Here is a 23,436-nt window from a genome sequence, read left to right as displayed (position 1 = left end):
GGTTGGCTGATAGCCCCAGCATCTTGAGCAAGAGACGATCCCGCTGTTAGGACACTACCTTCCACTCTATCTAATCTGCGGCCTTCGCCTACAAACTCAAGCTCACGATGCCATCCACCGGCGCCGCAAAGAGTATGTGATGGAGTATGTGATGGTTCATAGGAATGTTCCCGCGGGGATTGAACTATTTTTCTTGTGCGTGCGCGGTCAAGTTCCATACGTGTTCAATAAATTTCATATCTTGAGTCGTCGAGAACGACAGTTGACATACGATGCACAATAACGACAACGACAGTGAGCCCAGAGGAACAGTAGTCGTTTTAGCACTGCAAAAACAAGCAGTCTCCTCTCGCACCCAAACAGTTCCATCCTCGTTGAGAGCTATGAATGGGTCATATTCACAGTTTCCGTTGACTCGGCTCGTAAAATCTGCTACTAGCTATCGCTCAACACAGAATAGCTCATGGTAGAGGATTGCTTCGAAACGATCAAATTCTTTAGCAAACATGCTGTGAAGGCTTTGGCTTCATTTAAGTTGGGCAGCGTACTCGGTGGTATTTAGTGGTTGCCTCAAAGTTGTCGTATTCCGACCGGGGATATCATGTCAGTGACCCATGAAGCTGCAAATGTTACCAACGCCTCGGGGAGGCAACCAATCATCTGCAAGTCGAAAAGGCGCAGCAGTCGGAGTAAGCCAGCCCGACCATGTTTATGGATCAGGCTGGACCGCAAGCTTCAACTAAACATCATCCAAAAACGCTTCTCTCAATCTGCGGTGTCCACATTAAGACTGTCCACAGCCCTAGCGGCGGTTGGGATCGAACATGAGCTTCGGTTTTGGAGTCGGCGATTTTATCGCCGTGCTGGATAAGGCGAAGTTGTATCGCGAGCGCTTCGCCGATGCCCCGGATCACTTTGATTCTCTCGGTCGCGAGTAAGATTAGGCCGTCATCATCGTATCTGACGAGCACATTTGACCATTGTTTCTTCCGCAGGATTGCTTCCCTTACGTCGATACTCGAGTACATTGGCCGTATCGAAGACCAACTCACTAAGAACGAAAAAGAGGCCCTGGCCGCACCCATCAAAGAATCCACAAAGCTTCTGGGCGAGCTGGAGATTATTTACAACGACAACACGAGCTTAGAAAAGCATGAGGGCACGAGCACGCTGTCCAAGCTGAAACCTCGGGCTGTCTGGAGACGCCTGCGGATGAAGCCCGAAGACGTTCAGAAGCTACGACAACGGATCACCATGAATGTCCATTTCCTCAGTGCAATCAAAGGTTTTAGAGACAGGTGCGCCATTGCCGCCAGTAGCACTTGTTCATACTAACTATGGGTGTAGCGAGGCCATACATACTACGAAACAAGTCGTTACGTCGATACACGATGAACAGACAAGTCGCCAAGAAAGAGAGATATTGGACTGGTTGACAGCCACCGACTATGCGCCGCAGCAGCGAGACCACCTTTCTAGGCGATATAGAGGCACCAACCAGTGGCTCCTGGATTCCGACGAATACAAGTCATGGGTTTCACGCCAGAACCAGACCATAATTTGTCCCGGAATGCCGGGAGCAGGGAAGACCATCATGGCTTCTGTTGTGGTGGATGACTTATTTCATCGGTACCAGGACAGCTCTGACGTGGGCATAGCCTACATTTACTGCAATTTCAAAGATCAAGAGAGACAAAACCACTACGACATGCTATCCAGCATCGCGAAGCAACTTGCACAATGTCGCTCTCCAATTCCAAGCAGCCTCAAAGAACTCTACAATATGCATCAAAGAAAGAAGACTTCCAGGACTCTAGAGGAAACTACTGGCGTGCTTCAGGCCGTTGCTTCGTCCTATCACCGCGTCTTCATAGTCATTGACGCTTTGGACGAGTGTGAATCCAAGAGTCGACAAGCACTCATGACGGAAGTCGCTCGGCTACAAAAGCGACACCCGACAAATGTGCTGGCAACAGCTAGAGAGATCCCCGAGATCATTGAATCGTTTAACTTAGAGTGCGCAAGCACCTTACGGATTCAAGCCAGCGACGTTGATGTATCACGGTACATCTCGAGTCGCATACCGGACATGCAAAGTTTTGTGCAGAGGCGCCCCGAGATTCAAGAAGAAATACGGGAGGGCGTTTTATGCAGAATCAACGGAATGTATGTTTCGCTACCCTAAAGAATATCAAACCAAATACTGATCAAGTCAGGTTTCTTCTCGCCAAGTTGCTCATTGACTCGTTGTCCTGTAAGATATCCCTCCAAGCCGTACGAAAAGCTCTGGCTGCTGCATCTGCCGAGGACGACACATACGCATATTTCTACGATGAGGCCCTGGAAAGAATCCGCGTGCAACCACCTACGCATGTGCAGCTTGCAAACCAGGTCCTCTCTTGGATCGCATTCGCCAAGCGCCCGTTGGAAATGCATGAACTCCAGCATGCTCTAGCTGTGGAGGAAGACGAGCCGGATATAGAGGAAGACAATATCCCCTCCGCTGATATTATCATTTCCGCATGTGCAGGTTTAGTGACTCTTGACGAACAAGGCGGGGTCGTTCGATTGGTCCATCAAACAACCCAGGAGCTTTTTAACAAAAGGAACGAGAATCTGTTTCCTGACGCCGATGCCGAAATCGCAAATACATGCGTTCGTTATCTTGTCATTGGCCAGGTTCAGCGAATAATCAGAAGCCGTACCCGGGATATTCCATTCTGGCGAAAACCGTATTACTTCGAATCCTCGGCTCTCAAAGATCTCAGAAAATCCGATTTTCCTTTCTGTGAATACGCCGTTCTATACTGGGGGCATCACGCAGGCAAACGTGACAAGCTCCCGGCCAATATCGGCGAATTACTCAAGAATCGAGAACTGCTTGAGGGCATAGCTATTATCTTGAGTGAGCACGTTGGTGAGGATGTACCATCTGCGGGAGCGCATCTGGCAGCATGGTTCGGCTTGCGGCAGGTGTTCAACCAACGGTTATTACCCGAAGACGATGTGGCTTTCGTCGATCGTATGGGACGTTCGATTTTATCTTGGGCAGCTCGTCAAGGGCACTACGAGTTGATCGAAAGCATCCTGGATAACGACATATTGCGACTTGAAAGGTGCCAATACAAACCAAAACTAGAATCATTTCAGTTGGCGCTTTTCAATGCTGTAAAACACAAGCATTCGCAAGTGGCTCGCAGACTCATCCGGTTTTCCGATGAAAATCTGAACTTCGAGATCGCGAATGACCCGTCTCTTCTGGATATGTGTATTGAACAGCGAGACATAACCATGAGCCGCCTTCTTCTCGAGCGCCCACGACTTCGGCCACCGAGTATGCAGGATTTAACGCCCGATCATGGCATCAAAGTTGAAAATATGCATGAGTCTCACAACAGGTCCTTGCTATTAGCGGCTGCCAGAGGTTTCGATGAGGTGGTCAACATTCTCTTGGATCACGGCGCAAATGTTGAACAATGTGACAGAGCCGGACGAAGCCCACTATTGCGAGCTTTTCAATCAGGTCACCCTTACACAATAAAGATGCTCCTGCAGAACGGCGCCAAATTCTTGGGGCAATCTGGAAAATCATCGGCGTTATGGCCTACGGAACACCAAGAGTTGATCGTTGAGTCGCTGATTCACGGTGGCGCAAACATTGACTCCGAAAACGAGATCGGTATGACCCTGTTAGCTTCTGCAGCAAAGGACGGTCAGAACTCGATGCTAGTCGTGTTGCTGAATCATAAAGCCAACATCGAGGCTACAGATCACCTAGGGCGCACGCCACTTTGGCACGCACTGGAGAACGAGCAAGAGTCGATATTGGGGGTGCTTTTGAAAAGAGGGGCCAGAACTGAAACTATGAATCGGAATGGAGATACGCCTTTGCTCTATGCCACCAAGCGAGGTATGATATCCATACTAGAAATGCTCCTAAGTTTTGGTGCCCAAACCGAAGCCCAAGATTCTCGAGGTCGAACCCCTCTTCTGTGCGCTATTGGCTTCAACGAAGGGCCAGCTTGGGATATTCCCATCCGACTCAATGCTACGATTGAAATACCGGGTTCTGTTGACAATGCCTTGAATGAGGATATTGTAGCGGCAAGATCAATATCTTGTGTCATGACTTTGGCAAAACATGGGGCCAATATCAACTGCAGAGATAACAATAACATGACGCCCATCATGTCAGCCGCTGAATCAGGGGACAGGCGGATGTTAGAGAAGCTCACGGAACTCGGTGCTGATTTGGCAGGCTATGACAAGTTCGGTCGAACAGCGCTTTTAATCGCCGCAGGAGCCGGCCGCGACTCAGTCTTGAGTACAGACGATTTGAAGAGGAAGCTTGAATGGGAAAAATGGAGAGACCGTAAGAAGTACCTTACATCAATTGCTTGGGTGCGTAGAGCAATACTACGCAACACTATAATATGTCAGCAGCTCATGAGTGTCCGGGATCACCACGAACGCACTCCCTTGTGGTGGGCCATTACCTCAGGCAAGACAGGATTGTTGAAAGATTTGTCAAAGATGGTGGACGAAGTTGAAGTATTTGACAAGCGAGGCAGACCTCCCTTGATGGACGGCTCGGCTGACGGAGCTAATGCCAGAGTTGTTGTTCAGCTACTTTTGGAGCATGTGTCCCAGTTTGGCTCTGACGGCGAAAGATTTATGCCCCATAAAGGCATTACTGACAGAGCCATCAGCTATGTCCGATTTTTCCTTGATTTCAATGGCATCGACACCAACACAGCTTTCAATGGGGAGTTGAGGGACTTGTGGCTTTGTATTAAGCCTGGAGATTTCATACCACCGCGTACATCATATGAGCTCTCCTCTGACTTTTCTGATGATTTCTCATTTAATGTTCTTTTTGGTCGCACCCTGGATAGACTTGAAGGGCTTCGCATGGTTGATCAGGCTAGTGTGCTTCGTCAGGTTAAACAATTGAGCGAGGCTGTTTTAGGTTGGGAGGAATTGGACCGAACCCAGCAAGACAGATGTTAACTTGTCGGACTAAGTGCTGTTTCGAGATGTATATTTTACTCATATTATGTTTTGCATCAACTATTCTGAAGTCGAGCCCATGAGTACTGACCTTCTTGGCTGGCACATGGAGTTTTGTCCCAGATTCATGTCCAGACGTCAATGCTACAATAATCGCGGACTTGGAGAGAGACCCTCGTATACCATATGAAAATACTTTGACACTATACCTGAAGAGTAAGGTGTATTCTGTGGTTGTGACGGTAAAGTTCACTCACTATCAATGTGACTAAAAGAAAAGCCTGATGGATCTGGACTCGCTATTCTTGAGACGACTCTAAACCTAACACGAGGCGTAACATGCTAAAAGTTCTTGGCGAAGAACTCGAGAACAGTCTTGTATCCACGAGTGTACTCCTCCTTGACGCGCGCATCCTCCAAGTTAGATCGAGCAGCCATCCAGCCGTGGATCTGGTCCTTGAAGATCTCAACATGCTTCGCAACACTCAGGTTATCATCGAACTTCTTGACATCCTCCTCGCCCTCATCCTTGGAAGCAAGCATGATCAGGGGAACCTTGATGCCCTTGGCATCCGCGGGGTCGACCATGGCGGGGTGAACCTCGGCGCCGACCTTGAAGGGGTTGCTGTCGGAAGATGTGACGAGGGAAACAACCTTGCCTCCCCAGCAGTACTGCAACTCCAGTCAGCTCTCTGTTCGCAAGCTATCATCTCAATTTCTATCTACTTACACCAATGGTAGCGAAAGACTCGATGGAGGAGTACTTTGACTGAATGGCCTTGACGTATTCGGGCGTCAGCTCGGCAATCTTGGGGGGAGGGAACCTCTGGAAGAAGGCGCCGAGCTTCTGCTGCTTCTCCTCGTTGTCGGGAGGGAACCAATCGATGTTGGCGGGCTCGCCGGCGAACCAGTCGGGGATGAAGACGCGGTACTTCTCGGCACCAGCGGTGGCCAGGATGTCGGCACCCTGCAGGGTCTGGGGGAAGAAGCCGAAGATGTCGAACGTTACGACAATGGCCTTCTTTGCATCGGCGGGACCGGTGACGTCTGCGAGGCAATATGGGTCAGCGGTAGTTCCTGTCGTAGATGCGATTGAGGGCCGACAAACAGGTCTTTTTGCTGCCAATCTCCTCGTAGGTGCCCTTGGCTTCGTAGCTTTTGGCGACGACAGGCGGGATGTTGCAGCAGGCCTCGTGGTGGCCGTGCTGGGCGGGCATGGTGGTAGCCATTTTGGCGGTTTGTGTCGAGAACTGTCGTGCAGTGAAAGGCGAAGATGTATTAATGGAACCGCAGCAAGTGAAGTTCTTGTTTGCTGTTATGACGGAAGCTGGTGTTGTTGAGCGCGAAGCTATGGCAGATGTGGAGGAGGAAGAAGTTGCTCTCTGGACCAGGGGTGCTCTGGAAAAAGCTTGGGAGGCGGAGCGGGCTGCTTTAGCAGTGTGGGAAGACATCCAATATTATGGGCAGGTGGGTTTGTCTTGGTTCTAGAGTGGAATGGAAGGTGTGGCTCTCCGGTTTTCGCTGACGTTTATTGACGAAGAATAAGGTAGGGCGGGGGGCACCGGTTGGTCAATGGGGGCAAGCTTTCCTTGTGCCGTCTTGTGTGTTCGGACGAGGCGTTCTCGCGAATTGGGAGGGGCTCGCGCGCGCGTTCTCTCTCAATGGAGGGGTAAAACGATAAGGAGTCGAGCTGTTACGAGGAGGGGTAGCTGTGGGGGGTGATGTCACCATATCCATGAATGAAACTGAATCGGTACTGGATCGAGGTCCACCCTGCCGGGAGACCCGCTCGTTTGCCGGCGCCGGTCCCGAGCTAGGCCGGACTTTTCGGTAGTTGCAGTCGATGACAATGTTCGAGCTCCTGTTGATGTCGTTATTGCGCATGCCTATTCCAAATCATCCAGTGTCGACATGTTCAGGCAGTGATGGGCACAAATGCATTAATCTGCATGTGTACCTTCCAATTGCCCTACTCCAAAACCCAGTGCTTTGGTTCGCCCACATTTAAGGGACATAGCTTCAGCCATGACATACGCTGCCGGGGAAGGCTTCCGGCAAGGGGGTTCCCAGCATGCCGCAAGTCTTTGTCCTAGCTCGCACCTTCTCGTGTGTTTTTGTGGACGTCTTGGCTCTCAAGCTACTCAGCAACCCGGTTCGAGTATTTGAACGAACTGTTAGGCAGATGGCTCGGTGAATGGTTACACATGGTTCCCGATGATTTTGGGAGTTGTCATTGACTTGTCGGGATGCCCCACACGTTCCCCCAAAGCTACTCATAAGCTTAAATTCACCTCCACGTAGGGAGCCCTGCGGAAGGATGAGGCACAGGGACTTCTGTCGGACCCCTTGGATGAATTCCGACTGGATTTCGCTCAAAGTGATCAAAGTGATCAAAAGTTCAAAAATGTCTACATACTATGTCTGAGCCGCGGTCCCACAAGCATTCAATCAACTTTTGACAATTTAACCGGTCCCTGCTATCCAAGTATATGGGTATCAAAGCCCATAAACCAAAACACCAACACACAAAACCCAAACGAGTCAAATTACCCGTCAACAAATGTGTCTCCTTTCCCATTCCGATTCGCAACGCCAAGCCCGTCCCAGTTGAGCACCAGCACCAGAGAAAATCAAGCGTCATACCCAGAAATTCGCAAGTCCTCCAAAGCTTTGGTGACAACCATGCCATCCTCTTTGAACGCCAACTTGTCCGCCGCCTCGGCAAAGTCAACCCAGATAATATCAAATTTCGACCGATCCTCGCCCGTCCATCCATTTGGAGCAAGTCCAGATCTGCCCTCAACAACAAAGTAGAATACCATCTTCATCGCGCCAGAGTTCGGATCTGGGTAGTGGCACACGGCCACCGGCTCCGTGCTGTCCGTCTCTTCCGTGATATCCGGCGCTCCGGGTGGCGCATCCGCCGGTGTCGCCCTCGTCCGGATCTGCAGCGGAATCGGGGTCACCACAACACCGGTTTCTTCCCTGGTCTCGCGTAATGCTGCCGCCAGTAGATCCTCTCCAATGTTCTTTCGGCCTTTTGGTAATTGATGGATGCGATGGCGCTTGTTATACACGAGGAGCACCCGGCGTGCGTTGAGGTCGACTGTGACTGTGCCACAGCTTGTGATGAACCTGTGGGAGGGGTAGAAACGTCGGCCGCGAGCCATCTCGGTGACTGTCGGGGCGTACATCTGCGGTTCTTCGGGTAAGGCTGACGGTGCCATGTTGTCGTCTTTGTTTGGCAGATGCTTCTGGTAAGATGAGAAGTGACAGATGACAGATCTGGCTTCGAGCTTTGATGATTTGTCTCGACCTGAGGCAGATGAAATCTAGGGTCTGAATCTAGATCAAGACGTGTCTCCCAACAGCGTCTCAGAATGAGTCAACACGACCAGATCAAGCCAGCCCAACGACCAGGGTAATCCTCTTCATATATGCCCACGACTTCGTGGCGGTGAACGTATCACGAGAGCCTGCTTCCTCGAGCTGACGATCCTCGGGTTCGTCGTTGGCTCAGCCCGCCCCGTTCCTCCCCCACACATATCTTCGCGACCTGCCAATATCGCAGCCTGCAGACCGGTTTCTCCCTCCCCTGCATGTGCCTACCGTCATCCCAACCAGCCAGAGGACGAGATACGGATGGAAAGAGTAAGGCGCGATGCCGCAAGGGGCTTTGCAGCCCGTTTGACACCCTCCTACCCACTGACCGGGGGGCCATGTCCATTACCAGCAGGTGCAGAGAGGCAGCAAAAAAAATCCTGAAAGAGAGAGTTGCATATTTTGGGTCCGGTGAAGGGTTCACCGGTGAGGCAAGGATTGGAGATCGGTCAGACTAGGGTGGGAGCGCACTGCATGGGTGTTCGCCCTCGCCCCTCCCCTTCGCCGACGAACCACGGTCTCCCCGGGAACCAAGAAAATGGAAAACGGAAGGATTAGAAAAAAAAAAGGAGGTTGTTGAGGTGGTGTAGCCAGACCAACCACGCATGCGGGAAATGATATCTTCGATGAGTGGTGAGATCTTTCCGTCGTGTTGAGTGAAAGGCGAATGGGATCAGTCGCGAGCTTCCGCTGCTAGCTCCGGGTAGGTCGAGTTGCGTGTCACTACATGCGCATCCGTCCCATCTGTCGCATGTTGGGCTGAACGGCTGAGCATTAGCCGCAAGCTTCTGATTTTCGTCGGACATCGGAAGATGGCCAATGTCGTTTCCATGAGATCATCAGATGGCACGACCTTTCACTAGACGAAATGTCGGGTGTAGCTGCCATGATGCTACTCAGCCAGACGGCACGTGGATGGTCGTATCTGTAGCCACGTTATTTCTTGCTGGCACGTTTGACCCGCAGAATGCGTGGGGAGAGGACTGAGTTCCATGGTTGCCGGCATCAAGCCGCGTAGGATTGGAGTGCAATGAAGAATGAAGAAGATGGAGCCCGAGGTACACCGCCGGCAAAGAGCAGGGGTGGCGGCCGGTGGGTCCCCGGAGCTCGGTCCGCGCAATTGGCTCCTGGCCCGATCTGCTGCAGAACTTGGCCCCGTAATGTTTCTGAACTAGGCAGTCCGTCCCGGATGCCATTCCTTTTGTTTGGCCGAGATGGGCTTTTTACCATCTGATTTTGGGTTTGTAGCCGTTGTCAAGACGGCAATCTGAGATGCTCGGCGTGGCGTCAAATGCAACCGCGGGAAAACGGCCGGGACATCTAGCCGCTCTTAATGAGCTTCGGATAACACCAAGCCCCGGCATTAGCGGGCAATTGGTGAGGCGACGTTCATTGGCGAGACGAGTTGATCGTGTGCTTTTCGATCGACCACTGCCGTTCATTGACGCGCCTTGTCCGTAGACTGAAACGACTAGGTGATACTTGGGCTGCCGTGCAGGCGCCTCAACAACGGGTGTAAGAACTTTGTTGATGCATTTCTCCCAACGCCTCATGGATGATCCTAAATCTAAGCATTTTTACATTCTGAATACGCCAAACTTGGTATCACCAGCCTTTACTTCATTACGGCCTGACATAGCTGCCCTGAGACCCAACCCAAGGTACTTGCGAGTGTGCTGCGGGGGAATAATTCCGTCGTCCTATGAACCATGGTTAGCAAGTATCGGTGACGTGGATGTTGCGCTGTGACTTACCCATAACCTGGCAGATGAGTAGGTAGCATCGCTCTCCCGCTCTATTCTCTCCTTCAATTCAGGATCGACCTGCTTTCCAACAGTCTCCATTACAGCAGCCAGTTGCTCACCGCCCATGACACCGATTCGGGCGTTGGGCCACATCCAGAGGAAGCGCGGGCTGTAGGCCCTGCCGCACATGCCGTAGTTGCCCGCACCGTAGCTACCACCAACAACGACGGTAAACTTTGGTACATCGGCGCAAGCGACGGCCGTCACCAGCTTGGCGCCGTGTTTGGCGATACCCCCACGCTCCGCAGCAGAGCCAACCATGAAGCCAGAGATGTTCTGGAGGAAGACTAGCGGAATGCCTCGCTGAGCACACAGCTCGATAAAGTGGGCTCCCTTGACGGAGGACTCTGCAAATAGGATACCGTCGTTGGCGACGATGCCAACCTTGTAACCATGGATGTGGGCAAAACCGGTGACAAGGGTGGTTCCAAAATTTTGCTTGAACTCGGAGAACTCAGAGCCGTCCACAATACGAGCAATGACCTCCTTAATGGGCAGGGGCTTCCTCAGGTTTGTGCTGGCAATTCCCAGAAGCTCTTCGGGCGAGTGAAGAGGTTCAGCGTAGTCTTGTACCGGCGCTATCGTGGCGGGGGACTTCTTCGGCCAATTCAGGTTGCTGATGCTACGGCGCGCAAGGGTGATTGCATGGGCATCGTCAACCGCGAGGTAATCGGTCACGCCGGAGACCGAGGAATGCATCTTGCCGCCTCCCAGCTCCTCGTGGCTGATCACCTCACCCGTGGCAGCCTTCACCAACGGCGGGCCCGCAAGGAAAATGTGACCCTGGTTCTCGACAATGATGCTCTCGTCGCTCATCGCGGGGACATAAGCCCCGCCAGCGGTGCACGGACCCATAACGACCGAAATCTGGGGTATTCCCATCGAGCTCATCCTTGCTTGGTTGTAGAAGATGCGTCCGAAGTGATCACGGTCCGGGAAGACGTCCGCTTGGTGGGGGAGGTTGGCACCGCCGCTGTCGACCATGTAGATACAGCTACCCAATGTTAGTTTTCTCGATTGATCATGCGCAGGACAGGAGCGTCTTACGGAAGCTTGTTCTCCTGTGCGACGGCCTGCGCCCTTAGATGCTTTTTCACGGTAATCGGGTAGTATGTGCCGCCCTTCACCGTGCTGTCGTTGGCAACAATCACACAAGTCACGCCCTCGACAACACCAACACCCGTGATGATGCCGCCTGCGGGTACGTCGGCCTCAGGGTACAATTCATGTGCAGCCAGAGGAGACAGCTCCAAGAAGGTCGTTCCCGGGTCAATCAGCGCAGTGACTCGGTCGCGCGGCAGCATCTTCTTCCTCGCAATGTGCTTTTCCCTTGCCTTAGCCGAACCACCGAGGTGCACCTTCCTTGTCAGGTCTTGCATCTTCTGCATGACCTCGCCCATCTGCCGCTCATTCTCCTTGAACTCCTCCGAGGTAGGGTCGACATTGGTCTGGATTCGGGATATGGCGCTCGCCTGGTGCGGCGGGGTGAAGGTCGCGACGGTGCGAGAGGATCGCGGGAGGCGGGGGGCCCTGAAGCTCGACCGGGTCAATTGACGCGACAGCAGCAGGACATCTCTTGTCGACCGTGAGAAAGACATTTTCGAGACGTGAGCGAAGGATGTTGCCAACGGTACGGCGACTGGAGAAGGGGGCAATGGAGAAGAACAAACTACATTTGCCGACGGTGGCCTTGGATATGGGAGGATGTTTCGAGGGGAGAGCTCGCTTGCTAACGGGATTCCATTCCAGCGTGTGACGTCCAAGCCATTGGCCTCGGTCCGCGAAAAGCCGCCCGTAGCCGAGCACCTTCTTCTCCCGGTTGGACCTCTGCTGCGGCGTCGAGCTAAGGTAACTCGGATCAACAACAAGAGAACAAGCCAATTTCCTCTTCCTCTTCTCTCAATTCTCCTTTTTTGAAGCCTGTATTTGTTTTGGAGCGCAATTATGTCGAGTGTTCGAGTATTCAGATCGCTGGCGCGTCCGGCTCGCCAGTTGCGACCCTTGGCCGCCCCCGCCCTTCAATCCCGACGTCATTCCTCAAAGCATCCTAAGGGGTTTGAAGCTCCGTCAGAAGCCGACCTTTCCGAGCTGCGCGAGCGCGTGCAGGAGTTCACGAGGCGCGAGATCACCGAGGAGGTCGCCGCCAACACGGACAAGAGCAATGCCTTCCCCAACGAGATGTGGCAGAAGCTGGGCGAGGCCGGCTTCCTGGGCATGACCGCCGACGAGGATGTCGGTGGTCTGGCCATGGGCTACCAGGCGCATTGCGTTGTGATGGAGGAGATCTCAAGGGCCTCCGGTTCGATTGGTCTCAGCTATGCCGCGCATTCGCAGCTGTGCGTCAACCAGCTCCAGCTCAATGGCTCCCCGGAGCAGAAGCAGAAGTACCTCCCAGGCCTGATTGCCGGTACCAGCGTTGGTGCTCTGGCGATGTCTGAGTCTGGCGCTGGCAGCGACGTTGTTAGCATGAGGACAACAGCGACGGCGGTCGATGGCGGCTACGTCCTGAACGGCTCTAAGATGTGGATCACCAACGGCCCCGATGCCGATCTCATCGTTGTCTATGCCAAGACGGAGCCTGAGAAGGCTTCGAAGGGCATGACTGCGTTCCTTGTCGATACCAAGACCAAGGGATTCAGCTGCGCCAGGAAACTCGACAAGATGGGCATGCGCGGTAGCAACACCGGCGAGCTCAACTTCGACAACGTGTTTGTACCCAAGGAGAACATCCTTGGCAAGCTCAACGGAGGTGTTCGCGTTCTGATGGAGGGTCTCGACCTTGAGCGTCTCGTTCTCAGCGCCGGGCCTTTGGGAATTATGCAAGCTGCGCTGGACGTAGCGCTGCCCTTCACTCACCAGAGGAAGCAGTTTGGCATTCCCATCGCCCAGAACCAGTTCATCCAGGGCAAGCTGGCCGATATGTACACGAAGCTGCAGGCCTCAAGGGCATACACCTACTCCACAGCAAAGGCTGTTGACGAGAACGGAATTATCCGTACACAAGACTGCGCCGGTGCCATTCTGTATGCTGCCGAAAGAGCAACAGAGTGTACATTGGATAGCATCCAGCTTCTTGGAGGCATGGGCTACGTGGAGGAGATGCCAGCTTCTAGGTTGTTGAGAGAGTAAGTACCTTTGAGTTGGGATCTTGAACACAGACGCTAACAAAATCTCAGCGCCAAATTGTATGAAATCGGAGCTGGTACATCGGAGATCAGGAGAATGGTCATCGGAAGGGCGTTTAACAAGGAATACGCTCATCTTGCGTAGTAGAAAAGAGCTGGCGTACGGGGAATATCAAGTTTTTGGATATTCAAGTGGAAAATAATTAGACCAGTTTACTCAATGTCAAGATCTAAGAATACTTTGCATGGCCGCAATGGTGTCCGGTACAGAATTCCAGAGTTTGAAAACCTGAAGTGCGACCCTTCCCCCAAACCCTCCGATGGCAGTCCATATTCCACCAGATATGCAGCGTCTATTGGAAAACCGCATTGAGATTGATGTTCTTGTTGTATCCAATCACAGCCCGAGATCCTTCGGCCTTGACATCGCCAAATTGAATATCCAAGTCGCCCTCTGTTCCGTCTACATTGTTGAGACCAACGGCGCCATGCGAGTCCACCATGTCCACTCGGCCCATTTTGAATTTGGTCCGATTCAAATTAACCTTGCTCAACAACAAAGACAGCTGCTCCTGATAGCCCTGGGACCACTGCTCTGCCCGTCGAAAGTCGTCCTCAGGTTCAACAATGCGTTCATCTTGGTGGCGTGGTTCAGTCGCTTCTTTAGCAACAACGGATTGAAGTTGCTTGAATTGCTCGCGTGCTGCAAAGCTGTCACATTGATGTTTAGCATTTTGGATATGACTGGTGGCTTGGGACCACAGATTCAAAGCAGACTGGATCTGAGAACTTACTAGTTTGCGCCACTGAGAACCAGACTGACGGTTGACTTGCAGCTGCTCAGATCAGCCAAGAAAGGCTCCATCCTCTTCTTGGTCCAGAGCCCGAATTTGATCTTGTCAACCAAGTTCAAACCTCCGTCTGTCGAACTCAAAAGCCCAGAGAATTCACGACGGAAGTTTCCACACGAAGAATCGCAGGCGAGGAGTGCGGTCACGATTACGCGTTCTTGGCTGTCGTCGGTCTCAGCTTCCGCCTCCAGCGAAATTTGGAGGCTTTGGATCAGGCATTCGACGCTTCGAAGTTCTCGTTTGAGGCTCAAGATGTCCTGAGACGCTCGTTTTATACCATCAATGTCGCTGGAAATGACTCTGATGCTGTGCAAGACCGTGGTTGTGAGGCCGAAGGCCCCAGAAACGGTCCCGATAATCTCGGCCATGACATGCAAAAAGATGACTTCTGGGCTTATGGGAGTTGTGGTCAGGATGACTGGATGCCGAAAGCCAAGAACGAAGCAAGCAGGTCAGCTGAGAGGCCAATTTAAGGGGCCTTGAATAGCTCCAACAAGAGCCCGCGGATTTGAAACTGCGTTGAATGTCTCGAAAGTCTTGAAAGAAATATTTATTGCTTTCTAGTGATTCGATACAGAAAATAGTACATGTGAAGCTTGGCTTCTTTCAAGGAGACGAACAACGAAGTCCCACAAGCTCAACGGTTTCAGGCTAGATTCAGAGTATGGAAAGCACGAGAAGAGAAACGGCAATTCCATAGTCTAGCATCTACGAGGACATTTATTGATTCCCTTGACTACAGAAGCAGGCACTGAAAATCTTTTGGAAATATAAAAAGTACGGCATTGTCCCAAGACGAGTGTAAGTTACAAAGACATATGCTCCGGTTTGCAGTGCAACCACAACCGCCGACATAATGGATCAACCACCAATCACAATTGGTAATGTGAACATTGGGCCCGGCGCGACGGGCATAGTGGGAGTGAATTATTTCGGCTCAGGTGAGTATGACGCCTGTTATTGCAAAAGAATGCGTTAACTGATTGTCCATAGACAACGACAACCCCGAAATTAAGCTGAAGGGCTGCATCGAAGCCTTTTACGTGACAGATCCCAAGGTTGACCGAGACGAACTAATCAACATCAAAGGCGAAGTAACGGACGGAACTTGCCATTGGATCCGGGATGACGAGATGTACAACGCCTGGCTGAACAACGAGTACTCCCAACTCCTCTGGATTTCTGGGAGTCCTGGCCAGGGCAAGACAATGCTTTCCATATTTCTTACCGATGAACTTGAGTCTCTCGCCGACGACTCTACCCACGTTTTGTTTCATTTCTGCAGCCATCGAAACGAGGAGAAGAGCACGGCAACTGCTATACTAAGAACGCTACTCCATCAAATATTCAAACGAACACCTACGCTTGCCAAGCACGCCCTCAGCCGTATGGCAACAGCGAATAGAGTCAGAGACACTCTCAACTCGCGTGGAATTCTATGGCAGATTCTCACGGACGTGCTGAATGACCCCAGCCTTGGACCCGTGGTTTGTCTCTTGGACGGTCTCGACGAGTGTAAAGACGGCAGCGTGAATCGGCTCATCACGGATCTTCGAAAACTTTTTGGCTTTTCCGGAAGGGCGGCTCGGCAGACCCTAAACACGTTCAAGATTGTGGTCCTCAGCCGTAAGATCGTGGGACTTCATGGATTTCTGCGTCTGGACCTCGAATCCAAGACCAAATATATCACGTCAGACGTACATCACTTTGTTGACGCAAAGATTAGAGAGCATCCGGTCTATCCAACCATCGATGAAGGCTTTTGGAACAACGTCACCTCGATGATTCGAGAACGCTGCAGTGGAACTTTTCTATGGGCTGGCTTGGTCCTCAATGAGATTTTGAGCAAGGACAATCAAACCGAGATGAGACAAGTTCTGGAGGAGGTGCCTGGGGGATTAGACGCTATCTACGCCAGGATTCTCTCCAATGTTCCTTCTCGGTGGCGCCAAGATGTGGCACGCCTTCTTCACTGGGTAGCATCAGCTGTTAGGCCTTTGTCTGTATCTCAAGTGGCTGAGGCATGGTATCCTGATTGTGCAGAAAACCAGGCCGTGTTTCAGAAGGTGCGAGATCTTGTGTCAATGTCAGGATCTCTAATCAAAACCGACACATGGTGCTGGGCAGAGAGACTTTCACTGATCCACAGTTCAGTTGGGGACTACCTTATTCGCCCAGTAGATGAAGAGGAGGACAACCACGCACCACACGGATTTCAACTCGAGTCACAGGCAGTCCATCGTGAGATGGCCGAAATATGTTTGCGATCAAGCAGTGCACTTGTGCCCATGGAGTCAAGACGCCAGATCCGGGAGCCCGGAATCCACGTCACGCTTTATGACGACATGATTTTGGAAGAACGCAACTTTAATCGCAAATGGATCTCATATGCGGTATTTTCTTGGCCCTCACACGCGAAAGCCTGTGCCGAAGCAGCAGATGGATTGGTCAACTTCGACTTGCCTTTTTTTCATGACCGTTCGCCTATTCGTGACGAGTGGTTTTACGTTTTCACCCACCCACTTGGCGAAAAGAAAGACGTTGTGGAAGTTGAAGAGGAAGATGTCAGTCTTCTACAAATACTCCCAGCTCTCGGACTGACTTCCATGATGTCGAAGGTACTCAGACGCATGCGGCATCAGGACAAGGACTACATTAACCGAATGCAAGGGAGGTATACTGCCCTATGCCATGCTGCCTTCTACGGTCACGAAGACACAGTCGATCTACTTCTCGCCGAGGGCGCCCGCGTCACTGAAGGTCATCCAAGTCAAGCATGCGCTCTACAAGCAGCTTTTCAGCAGCAGCATTACCGAATAGCAAAGACTTTGCTCGAACACGTCTGCAGAGACGCAAACGAATATCCCGTCCCGCGTCAAGAAAGAATACCCACTTCACTCACAGAACAGCTCCTCTTCCATGCACTTGGAGGATATGATGTCAGGCTTGTGAAGCTTCTGTATGATAATGGTATAGCAACATCCTTAGATCCAGAGGCTATCCGATATGCCCTCCACACCGGCTCTGGACCAGTATTTGAATTTCTTCTGGACCAGGGTTTCGATCCTAATGCCTTGAACGAAAAGACCGGGTTAACACCTCTCAGTTTGATTGCACTGGGCAGATCTGACAGCGAGGTGGTAGGCGTCGCAGAAGTATTGCTGAGGCGTGGCGCCAATGTCGACGAACGGGATCGTGATGGGGTAACCGCGCTTCATTGGGCGGCGCATGAAGACCACGGGGCACTTATTCCGACTCTTCTGGCGCACGGTGCTGACGTGAACGCGACTGATGCAAATTCTGCACGACCGATTGACACAGCCTTGGTTTTCGGCAGCTTGAAGGTCGCCGAAATGCTCCTCGATGCTAGTATGGGCACTGAAGTTGAACTATTCCTCGATCAGAACACATTCAGAGCCTTGAACTATCGAATGACAGCTGTCCACGACAAGCCCGAGATGGTGCGATTGTTCCGTATGCTTAACAATGACATTGAATTGCCCCAAAGGATTTGTGAGAAGCTGTTGCAAAGGGGTGTGGATATCAATCTCGGGGGTCGTGATGGGTCGACAACCTTGGATTTGTTTGATACGCCGCTTCGCCTGCACCAGTCAGACTACGTCTTGTGTTTAATGCAACATGGGGCCCGCTGTGAGTCGGACGAGGACACTGACAAGTTGATAGAAGCTCTGTCGCGTTGGGCTTCCAGTCTTGAAGTGTCCTCAGATGATTGGGACACTGAGTCTGAATAACAACTCCAAGTAGTGTTCATTCCCAGCACTGATGCGCAGAGTCTTGAGTGAGAATTAGGAAACTGGACGTCTCTATGGATTTATTTCCTGTTGCTGGCTGGGTACTTTTCGAGCGTCGACCTCTGAAACGCACATCGTATTCAACCAGCAAGGTCACCAACAGAGTAGCCGTCCTGGTATGCACTTCTTGTCATGAGAAATTTGGACCAGTATCTGACCATCGTCAGAACCTTAGTCAAAGATATGGGAGTTTTGCTTCTCGAGGAAAGGAAAGACTGTATTACACCGTATGTATCGTTCAAAATGGCTTCGTTATTTCCGTAGATGACCTTGTAGTCCTCGTCATCGTATCGTTGTCATATCTATCATCCCGATCATGCTGTCCAAGGGTACGACTAAGAATGCAAAAGCTCGCTGGTAGGATCATTCAAACAACTACTCTGAAGGCTTCGAAGATTCGGGGAGTATCCGAAGTAGATGTAAACAGACTAGGTGTCGATAGTTCGTCCAAGTAGACAAGCCCGTATGTGGTTTAGGACTACGTTTTTTCATTTTCAGGATCGATGCTTAATTCAGGCCACATTCGAATCACTGCTGGGAGCTATCAGTTTCTAAATTAGTCGGTGAGTGAAGGGGCTGTCGAAGCACAGGGTTGAATGGTGCGAAATAATCTACAACCAAGTTCTCACACACCGCACTTCATGCTCCGGCTAGGTGGACGCAAGAGGCATGAGGATATCAGAAACAGGCTGCGAGTGCGCGGGTTGGAAGTCGCACAAAAGCCGATGCGTGGGATGCGCTTCCAGAAACCCCGACACACATGGAGTATGGCAATTGTAAGCGGATGGCCGAAAGCGGCTTCCCGTTTCGCGGAGCTGGTCAAGTGACTGGCATATCCGGGGACCTGGCGGTGATCGGACGACGACAGAATACGGGCGGAACAGACGGAGGAGGGGGATGGGTGGGATGAAAATCAGTAATGTCGGTCTGTCAGCCACCTCCCTTCCAATCTCGTGTTCAACAGAAAATGATCGTGGAGTGGGTAACAGGAGAGAGTCCGGACCAACAGCATGGAAGTGCCAATCAACGTGATGAGGTGACATTGGGACATGGGAACAGCAAAAAGGAAAATAGATGCGTCGGCGGAGGCTCCCTTGCCTTTGATTGCTTGGCCTTGAAGCAGCCGTCCGCTCACCGGGGCTCCAAACCGGAGCTCCCAGGCCAGGGCTCAGGAGAGCAGGAGGTCAGATGGCCAGGCCCTTGGCCCCCCAAATCTCAGGGCATTCTAGAACTTCGTCCGGTGTAGGAAAATTGGGGTAGCTGTGGGGAAGAAAGCCGAAGATGCCCAATCTTGTTGCTCGAGAGAAGACCAAAAACTGGTTGGAGCAAGGTGCATGTTTGGTCACAGGTCGTTCAAGATTCTCTCTCTTTCGAGACGAAGCTCATCCTTTCTCTGGACTAGCTCCACAGGGTCCCTTGCGGGAGGTGGAAGAGGGACAGCCAAAGACTGGAGGCGGGCCAACGATGTGGAGGATCTAGACCAGGGGGGCTCCCATCAATTCCCAGAACTGGGGGTAAACTCGCAGGCCACTGCAACGCCAGTGGCCAATTCGATTGGGCATCATGGCCAGAATCAGGCACTCGGGAGCTGTCCCAGCCGGGCGAGCCGGGATGTGACGGCAAGACCTGGACCACAACCACCTCAGCTATCCACCCCCGCCTCGGGGGTGCAGTCCCAGTCCCTAGTGGCGGCAGCGACCTAGAGCGGCAACAACAACTTCGTTCCATCCATGGATGTCCTGGGCGTGGCTTCCTGCCCAAGCTCCGGGGCAGCTCCCCGCGAGGCAGTGCGTGCAGGTGGCAGGTGGCAGACGGCAGGTGCGAAGGGTGAGACGTGATTTTGCCATGGAAGTGACGAGACGCGTCCACCTGCCCAAGTATCGTGAGTTTCTGTGGCCCAAGGAAGGTACCTACCTGCCTACTTGCCCTGCCTACCTTCCTCAGGTGGCTGCCGTCTTCCTTGCAGCTTGACCGCACTTACACGACACCTCCGTTCCCTCCTTCCTTCCTACCCAACCTCAGCTATTTCTTTTCCTCTGCCCTGCCTGCCTGCACTTGGAGTTCCTCATAAACGAACCTGCTTCCCCTCTTCCTCGAGCGAGCTTCCATACCTTCCGCCGTCTCCTCCCAACCTCCAAATCCCCAATACGAGCCTCCTCCAACCGACCCCAACTACGACGATTTCCCGATCTAGGCTCGATTCCAGACGATCAGAGTCAATCACCTTCCTCGTCCCACGTCATCTACCCCACCAGAGCTCCTCGAGTTGTTTCTTTTGGCGACCTTTTTTCTGCTCTGAGCTACTTCTGATCGGCCAGATATACAGCAGAGCTTTCTCAGCTTACTCTAGTCGCCGCTCAACAAAAAGCAGCCTGGTGACATCATCCCGCTCCTGTCACTTGGAGAAGTGAACCATTCCAACACTCACGACCGTTTACTTTCCACTCCTTCTCCCGCTGCGGGAACCTTAAACCAACCCTTATCCGTTCATTCCTTTGACAGCACTCAGACACTCACCAAAGAACACATCTCTGTGATTCACACACAAAACCCACAATGTTCCGCCCTCTCAGCGCCCGCCTTGCGCGGACAATCCGCCCCATCACGCACACAGCTCAGATTCGCAGCAAGCAGACCTCCGCCACTGCCGCTGCCAGTATCTCAGCAACCAAGTCTCAACAGCAGCAGGCCAGAAACATCAGTGGAAGCCGAAACGTCAAGGAGAAGCCTCACCCAGGCCAATACTCCCGAACTGATCCTGATGTCACTGTCGAGTACCCCGAAGACCATGAGCTCCCGTCTAGTCAACCTGTTCGTGGCTCCGGCGGTGGTATTGGCAAGCCTACTCTCGCATCGTTCTCTCTTGAGGGTCATGTCGGCGTCGTCACAGGCGGCGCTCGTGGCTTAGGTCTGGTCATGGGCCAGGGCATGGTCTACTCTGGCAGTCATCTCGCTATTGTTGATCTGAACAGTGAGTTCGTCCGTATTCTCATTGGATGAACTGGGGACTGACAGCAAGCAGAGGAAGAAGCTGAGCTTCAGGCCAAGAACCTGACTGAAGCTTTCAAGAGGGAGAACCCAGAAGCCAAGACGTAAGTTACTCAAACTCACTGATCGTCTGTGAGAGCGCATGACGCCTAACCGCTCTGCAGTGTACCCAACGTCACCGCCCACTATGCCGACGTCTCGGATCCCGCTTCCGTCGAAAAGTGCATCGCTGAGATCATTGATGCCCACGGCAAGATTGACAACCTCGTCACTTCGGCCGGCTTTACAGAGAACTTTGATGCCGTCAACTACCCGATCGATCGCATGCGCAAGCTCTGGGGCGTCAATGTTGATGGTACCTACCTCTTCGCCATCTCCGTCGCCAAGCACCTTATGGACCGCAAGTCCCCCGGCAGCATGGTCTTCATCGGAAGCATGTCTGGTTCGATCGTCAACGTGCCTCAGCCCCAAGCGTACGTGTCACCCAAGAACGCCATGGTTCTAGAACATAAGTGTTAGCTAACACGACTGCAGACCTTACAACGCCGCCAAGGCTGGAATCCGCCACCTGGCAGCCTCATTGGCCGTTGAATGGGCCCATGCCGGCATTCGTGTCAATTGCATCTCTCCAGGTTACATGCTTACGGCTTTGTAAGTGCCCAAAGCCACTTCGTATCGGATCGACCATGTGACGGTTTGCTGACACAATGATTCAGGACCGAGAAGATTCTCAACGACAACCCCGACTTGAAGCAGAAGTGGACATCCCTCATCCCTCAAGGCAAGATGGGACAGCCCAAGGACCTCATGGGTCCCGTGACCTTCTTGCTGTCCGACGCCTCTCAGTACGTGACCGGTGCGGATCTCCGTGTTGACGGCGGTTACACCGTTACATAAACGGCACGCCGCAATCGGTGCAATGAAGATAAGAGACAAGGCAGAATGAAGCGGCTCAAAAGTTGTATCTTTGGTAGATCACGGGGCGTTTTGCTTTGAGGGGGACACTAGACATGTGGCTGTCCATAATTGACGAACGACACGATATTAATAATGGAACACTTCAATCATCATGGGCCAGTCTCTGTGTTGACATGTGAAAGCAAGTCTCATCATGCCAGCAACCTGAGTGTGTGATCGGCATTGTTGGTTCTCGGGACCGATCAAGATAACCCCCCGAGACGCAGTAAGACGGAACCCGCAATGGCACATCAAACGCACCGCCGATGGCGGCCGGCGATAGCTTGGCCGATAGCCACTACTGCGGCAGGTAACATTCCCGGGCGGCACGCGTTTGCCCAACGGCAACTAACCCGAGCCCTTCGGCACACGCACGGTGTCGCCAATCTCCGTCACCCCCGCCCTTGGCCGCAGCCGCCTCGATGGTTCTAGACGCGGGTCTGAGGTACAGTGCCAGAGGGTGATGCGACCCCCGTCATCACACTCACCTGCGCCTGCATATACGCATCTGCGGGTGCTGCGTACAAACATGTGCTTGGCGGGTGCTGCACGATGGGCGGTGGCGCAGCGGCATGGGGAGGTGGGAGGATTGGGAGAGGTGCGTCTTTGCGTCATGCTGTGCGACGGTATCGGCGTGCGGCGGCGCCGGTGGAGGGGGTCTGGAATATGCATGCTACGGGAGGTCGGTAGGTACTTTGGGGAGCAGGTCGTGGGTGTAGGTTACACAGCTTTGGCGAGGTGAGATGTTGGTCTTTTGCCAAAGTTGGTTGGCGAGGTCTGTTTGTGTTGTTGTTTGGTGGTTGTTGGAGAGGATTGATTGCACATAATGATGAGACTGCCTGACTTTTCTGTGTTTGCGCGGGTATGTTTCCTATATAACTGACTTTTTCGATTGAGAATAGTAGTACTAGTAAATATCATAATAATATACATAGTAGACAATGATAGTGGAAGTAATAGCAACAACAGAGACGACGATAGCAACGACAACGACGACAATGACGACGGAAGTAAGACAGTGCACCAAAGAGCCCACTGGAAAACGAGTCAGGGGTCCTCATAATGATGAAGTGCTCCTCCAGAACGTTGTCGTAGTTACTGCAGTGATGAAAGCCATAAACAGCTGTCAACGTGAATGAAACTCTAAGCTTCAGAGGAAGAAGATCTTTATGAGTGGGAACACCGTCGCTTTCCCTCTCGCGCTCCTGCAAAGTCGACACTAATAGCGTCACAGCTGGAGAGACGATGTGCGTAATCTCAACATGTCGGACCGTAACAACTGACAAGAGCTGAATAAACTGGGGAGAACAGTGATCTGGGACAGCTGAGTATTAGTTGTTGATGAATTTGTTCACATTTGGCAGACTGAAACTTCGTAGACCTTAGTAGAGCGACGCGTGCTATGAAAAGCAGCGGAGATGGAAGAACTGCAAACATTGTGAAGTCTAAACGATATAGATGGACGCCAATTTATACACACGGGTGCATCTGTCCAGGGTGCCTCTCT

The 23,436-nt window shown here is 52.3% G+C and overlaps 8 protein-coding genes across 8 annotated transcripts; 4 read left to right on the top strand and 4 right to left on the bottom strand.

Moving 5' to 3' along the window:
* Positions 1-824: 824 nt before the first annotated feature.
* GCG54_00009307 (uncharacterized protein) lies at positions 825-5,010 on the top strand (the record flags this gene model as incomplete). The annotated part of the gene is made up of 4 exons (XM_045409255.1): positions 825-934; positions 996-1,298; positions 1,348-2,166; positions 2,217-5,010. The coding sequence occupies 4 exons, from the start codon at positions 825-827 to the stop codon at positions 5,008-5,010; spliced, it is 4,026 nt and encodes a 1,341-aa protein (XP_045256500.1).
* A 342-nt stretch (positions 5,011-5,352) lies between these two features.
* On the bottom strand, positions 5,353-6,239 carry GCG54_00009306 (uncharacterized protein; the record flags this gene model as incomplete). Its single annotated transcript, XM_045409254.1, has 3 exons — positions 5,353-5,682; positions 5,741-6,057; positions 6,119-6,239. The coding sequence occupies 3 exons, from the start codon at positions 6,237-6,239 to the stop codon at positions 5,353-5,355; spliced, it is 768 nt and encodes a 255-aa protein (XP_045256499.1).
* A 1,401-nt stretch (positions 6,240-7,640) lies between these two features.
* On the bottom strand, positions 7,641-8,237 carry GCG54_00009305 (uncharacterized protein; the record flags this gene model as incomplete). The annotated part of the gene is made up of 1 exon (XM_045409253.1): positions 7,641-8,237. The coding sequence occupies one exon, from the start codon at positions 8,235-8,237 to the stop codon at positions 7,641-7,643; it is 597 nt and encodes a 198-aa protein (XP_045256498.1).
* Positions 8,238-9,968: 1,731 nt separating this feature from the next.
* Positions 9,969-11,794, bottom strand: GCG54_00009304 (Methylcrotonoyl-CoA carboxylase beta chain; the record flags this gene model as incomplete). Its single annotated transcript, XM_045409252.1, has 3 exons — positions 9,969-10,091; positions 10,146-11,190; positions 11,244-11,794. The coding sequence occupies 3 exons, from the start codon at positions 11,792-11,794 to the stop codon at positions 9,969-9,971; spliced, it is 1,719 nt and encodes a 572-aa protein (XP_045256497.1).
* A 346-nt stretch (positions 11,795-12,140) lies between these two features.
* GCG54_00009303 (Isovaleryl-CoA dehydrogenase) lies at positions 12,141-13,466 on the top strand (the record flags this gene model as incomplete). The annotated part of the gene is made up of 2 exons (XM_045409251.1): positions 12,141-13,321; positions 13,373-13,466. The coding sequence occupies 2 exons, from the start codon at positions 12,141-12,143 to the stop codon at positions 13,464-13,466; spliced, it is 1,275 nt and encodes a 424-aa protein (XP_045256496.1).
* A 208-nt stretch (positions 13,467-13,674) lies between these two features.
* Positions 13,675-14,540, bottom strand: GCG54_00009302 (uncharacterized protein; the record flags this gene model as incomplete). Its single annotated transcript, XM_045409250.1, has 2 exons — positions 13,675-14,032; positions 14,116-14,540. The coding sequence occupies 2 exons, from the start codon at positions 14,538-14,540 to the stop codon at positions 13,675-13,677; spliced, it is 783 nt and encodes a 260-aa protein (XP_045256495.1).
* A 488-nt stretch (positions 14,541-15,028) lies between these two features.
* Positions 15,029-17,924, top strand: GCG54_00009301 (uncharacterized protein; the record flags this gene model as incomplete). The annotated part of the gene is made up of 2 exons (XM_045409249.1): positions 15,029-15,113; positions 15,166-17,924. The coding sequence occupies 2 exons, from the start codon at positions 15,029-15,031 to the stop codon at positions 17,922-17,924; spliced, it is 2,844 nt and encodes a 947-aa protein (XP_045256494.1).
* A 2,616-nt stretch (positions 17,925-20,540) lies between these two features.
* GCG54_00009300 (D-arabinitol 2-dehydrogenase) lies at positions 20,541-21,869 on the top strand (the record flags this gene model as incomplete). The annotated part of the gene is made up of 5 exons (XM_045409248.1): positions 20,541-20,955; positions 21,007-21,076; positions 21,137-21,445; positions 21,507-21,623; positions 21,689-21,869. The coding sequence occupies 5 exons, from the start codon at positions 20,541-20,543 to the stop codon at positions 21,867-21,869; spliced, it is 1,092 nt and encodes a 363-aa protein (XP_045256493.1).
* Positions 21,870-23,436: the final 1,567 nt, after the last annotated feature.

Source organism: Colletotrichum gloeosporioides (genome assembly GCF_011800055.1).
Source record: "Colletotrichum gloeosporioides strain Lc1 chromosome Unknown consensus_117, whole genome shotgun sequence".
NCBI classification, from domain to species: Eukaryota; Fungi; Ascomycota; class Sordariomycetes; order Glomerellales; family Glomerellaceae; genus Colletotrichum; species Colletotrichum gloeosporioides.
Note: the sequence above shows the minus strand (reverse complement) of the source record. Positions and strands in the feature narration are given on the sequence as shown.